The following is a 4,497-nucleotide window of genomic DNA, read 5'->3' on the forward strand; positions in this document are numbered from 1 at the left end:
TAACAACACTTTTTTTTTTTTTTTTTGAGATGGAGTGTCACTCTGTCGCCCACGCTGGAGTGCAGTGGCGCAGTCTTGTCTCACTGCAACCTCCGCCTCCCGGGTTCACGCCATTCTCCTGCCTCAGCCCCCCGAGTAGCTGGGTCTACCTGCGCCCGCCACCATGCCCGGCTAATTTTTTTGTATTTTTAGTAGAGATGGGGTTTCACCGTGTTAGCCAGGAGGGTCTCAATCTCCTGACCTCTTGATCTGCCCACCTCAGCCTCCCAAAGTGCTGGGATTACAGGCGTGAGCCACTGCACCCAGCCACAGCACTATTTTTAAGTGGCCAAATGACTTGAACAGGCATTTCACAAATGGTGATGTCCAAATAGCTAATGAACATATAAAAAGTGCCCAACAAGGCTGAGTGTGGTGGCTCACACCTGTAATCCCAACACTTTGGGAGGCCGAGATGAGAGGATCACTTGAGCCCAGGTATTTGAGAACAACCTGGATAACCCAGTGAGCCCTCATCTCTACAAAAAGTAGAAAAAGTGGCCAGGTGTGGTGGCATGTACCTATAGTTCTCATTGCTCAGGAGTGTGAGTCAGGAAGATAGCTTGAGCCCAGGAGTTCAAAGCTCCAGTGAGCCATGATCACACCACTTCACTCCAGCCTGGCAACAGAGCAAGACTTTGCCTCTTAAGAAAAGGTCAGGAGTTCGAGGCCAGCCTGGCCAACATAGTGAAACCCCGTCTCTACTAAAAATACACGAATTAGCCAGGCGTGGTGGCAGGCTCCTGTTATCCCAGCTACTCGGGAGGCTAAGGCAGGAGAATTGCTTGAACCTGGAAGTTGGAGGTTGCAATGAGCCGAGATCATGCCACTGCACTCCAGCCTGGGCAATACAGCAAGACTCCATCTAAAAAAAAAAAATCACTATTTATCAGGGGAATATTTAAAAGACTAAAGCAATATTGTAATACACACCCAATGGAGTAATTAAAATGAAAAATATTGAAAATAAAGATGAAGAGTATCTTTTTCTGGAATTTGTTGATGGGAGTGCAAATCAGTCCAAATATTTTGGAAGACAATTTGATAGCATTTAGAAGCCTAAACATATGCCTCCCTTGTGACCCATAAAATCTACATCTAGGTATATACTCAAACAAAATAAGTGTATATTTCCAGCAAAATACATGTTCAAGAATGTTTATAGGCTGGGCATGGTGGCTCATGCCTGTAATCCCAGCACTTTGGGAGGCCGAGGTGGGAGGATCATGAGGTCAGAAGTTCGAGACCAGCCTGGGCAACATGGTGCAACCCTGTCTCTACTAAAAATACAAAAATTAGCTGGGTGTGGTGGCAGGTGCCTGTAATCCCATCTACTCAGGAGGCTGAGGCAGGAGAATCATTTGAACCCGGGAGGTGGAGGTTGCAGTGAGCCGAGATCGTGCCATTGCACTCCAGCCTGGACAACAGTGCGAGACTACATTGCAAAAAAAAAAAAAAAGAAAAGAAAAAAAAGTTTATAACGGCTTTATTAATAATATGTAGAAATTGAAAACAAGGCAAATATCCATAAAGAAGATATTGGTAAGTAAACTGCTCTATATTCATACAATGGAATACTAAAATAAACAGCAATAACAAAGAAAATTGTTATGGATGAATCTCACATGACTCTCTATGTTAAGTGAAACATAAAAAAGTAAATGCACTATTTAACATTTATATGAAGTTCAAGTATGAGAAAAATGAAACTGTGATGATAAAGTAAGAATGTGGATATTTCCAGGAAGAGCATGGGGAGTAGTAATTGCTGGGACAGGGCGGGCAGGAGTACCCTAAAATGATAAAAATCTTCTATATTTTCGTTTGGGTGGAGGTATGTATTCATAGCCTTATAAATGTGAAAAAAAATTCATCGAGCAGTTAATGTTCGTGCACCTCAGTGTAAAATTTATATTTCAATTAAGAAGGAGCAGGGTGTTTTCATTGTACTGATTCTCCACCACTCCCACTGCACCGTCAATCCATGTGTCTTGAATTTAATAATCATTCCTCTCCTTTAGCATCAAAATGCAATCCTACCCTACACTTTCATTTCCTTAATGATATCCTAATTAAACTAAAAGATTCCAAATGAAAAAAAGCTAAACATTAATCCAAACTTTCCCTTTTTCTAATAGAAGATAACTTTCCAAAGTTTGTAAATTAAACTATCTTCCAGACAATTCACATGCCATGACTTCTGAAAGAATTGTTACCATTACTAATGTATTCAGATCAAAAAAATTATTCTCATTCTTTATACAAAGTTGTACTTCCACTTACCCAGCGCTGTGAATATATGACCTCTTCTAAGACCACCATCCCTTCCCTTTATGCCTTATTGTTATTAATAGGAGGTCACAGATATACGCAATGTCTTCAATATATAATGACAATTGCCTCCCCTAACAACTAGTTGGTTGCTGTGGTTCTAATGGCTCACTTATCCAGAGCTGTCTATTACTAATTTACATTATTCAGACCCTTGAGGTGGGGCTCCAAATTCTGCCTCCATTAATCTTCAGATAAAGAATGAAGCTTGTATCTAACAAACTTAACTCCCTCAAATCTGTTTATCTCTCCCTTAGAAGGCCTTCTATTGTAAGTCTTGACTCAAGGCTCTACACCATCTCTGCGGGCACCATCCTTGATTCTATAGGGAACCTAACCCACTTCTCACTCACACACCCCAAAATTCTTTAAAATTTCGCTTATCTTTTGTCAAGACCACATCAACCACATTTTCACTTCCAACACTCTTGCAAAATGTTATTCCAAAATTAACCCTTGAAAAGTTGCATGACATCGCTATGAATATAATTAGATTTCTTTAAATGCAAAAAAAAAAGAAAAGACAATTTAAAATGAAATCAGTCAGGGAAATGATGGAACAAGGAAATGCAGCTGAAGAAAAGCACACAGATTGTATTAAAATTCAAGAACCCGGACTCCAGTTTCAGCTCTGGCACCAGGTACATGTGTGTCCTTTGGCAGCCTACAGCATATTTATGAGTGTGATGTATTACATGAGGAGACTAGAGTAAATGATTTCATAAGCCTATTCAAGATTAAACCTTGTATAACAGTAGAAACTATTCTCATAAAATAACAGTTGGAATAGTTGGGGTGGATAAGCAGTGCAAGGAGTAAGTGCACTTAAGAATAAAAGTTAAAATGTTTCTCTAAGTATGGGAGAGAAAGAACTGGCATTTGCTCCCTCACTGAAACAAGAAAAGAAACCCCCTGATTAACAAAGGTTTGGATTATCTTTCTCATTCATTTTTAAGAGACTAATTTTCTGCAAAAGGTTCTCCTCAGGGCAACTTTGACATCTTTATTCCTCAGACTGTAGATTAATGGGTTAATCTACATACGCATCACAGCAGTATAAAAAGTGGAGGACACGTTCCCCTGGTCCAAGGGTAGAATAGAAGGTGGTTTGAGGTACATGAAAGCACCTGACCCAAAGAAAAGCGATACCACAATTATGTGGGAACTGCAGGTACTGAAGGCTTTAGACCTGCCCTCTGTGGAGCTAATGTGGAGAATGCTGGAAAGAATAAAACCATAAGAGATAACAATGGTGACAATTGGCACCCCAATGCCAATGGTCACAATAATAAAAACCACCAGCAAATTTATGTAAGAGCTGTTGCAGGAGAGCTCAAGGAGAGGAAGGATGTCACACATATAGTGATTGACAAGGTTGTCTCCACAAAAGGACATAAACATTATGTTTCTCATATGAGTCACAGCCCCAAAAACCCCCATCCCATAGACACCCAGCAAAAGGAGCAGACACACCTGGGGAGACATGGTGACTGTGTACAACAGCGGGTTACAGATGGCCACGTGGCGGTCATACGCCATCACTGATAGAATGTGGGATTCAGAAAAGACAAAGAAACAGAAGAAAAAACACTGAGTCATACACCCTGCATAGGAAACGATGTTCTTCTTTGAGACAAAACTCATCCGCATTTTAGGGGCGAGGGTAGTGGAATGACTAAAATCTATGAGGGACAAGTTGAAGAGGAAAAAGTACATGGGAATATGCAGGTGAGAGTTGAGCCCTGTCAGGGTTATCAAACCCAGGTTCCCCACCACCGTGACCATGTAGAAACCTAGAAACAGGAGGAAGAGGGGGATCTGGAGTCCCGGCTGGTCGGTTAAGCCTGAGAGGATAAACTCTGTCACGGAGGAGGAGTTCTTGGCAGGCATTCTCCTCTAGGATTGTCTGTGAGAGAAAAAGAAGGAGTCACTCAGAAAGAGAGAAAGGCTACACACACTGGGAAGTTAATGGAAATTAAGGGAGTGGGAGGGAGAAGAAAAGAAACATTTACTGAGCACTAACTATGGAATAGGCACTGTTCTAAATGCTGTGTGGCATTACACTCATCCCCGTTCCACAGATAAGGGCACCCAGCCTGGGCTACCTGCACAAAGTCCCAGGGCTAC

General features: G+C 41.5%; 1 protein-coding gene across 1 annotated transcript; it reads right to left on the reverse strand.

The window, feature by feature from the left end:
• Positions 1-3,405: 3,405 nt before the first annotated feature.
• Positions 3,406-4,260, reverse strand: LOC108516379 (olfactory receptor 8B12-like). Its single transcript, XM_017853812.1, has one exon. The coding sequence runs from the start codon at positions 4,258-4,260 to the stop codon at positions 3,406-3,408; it is 855 nt and encodes a 284-aa protein (XP_017709301.1).
• Between the last annotated feature and the right edge of the window lie 237 nt (positions 4,261-4,497).

The sequence above is a fragment of the Rhinopithecus bieti genome, unplaced genomic scaffold (assembly GCF_001698545.2).
Source record: "Rhinopithecus bieti isolate Rb0 unplaced genomic scaffold, ASM169854v2 scaffold_37463, whole genome shotgun sequence".
Taxonomy (NCBI): domain Eukaryota; kingdom Metazoa; phylum Chordata; class Mammalia; order Primates; family Cercopithecidae; genus Rhinopithecus; species Rhinopithecus bieti.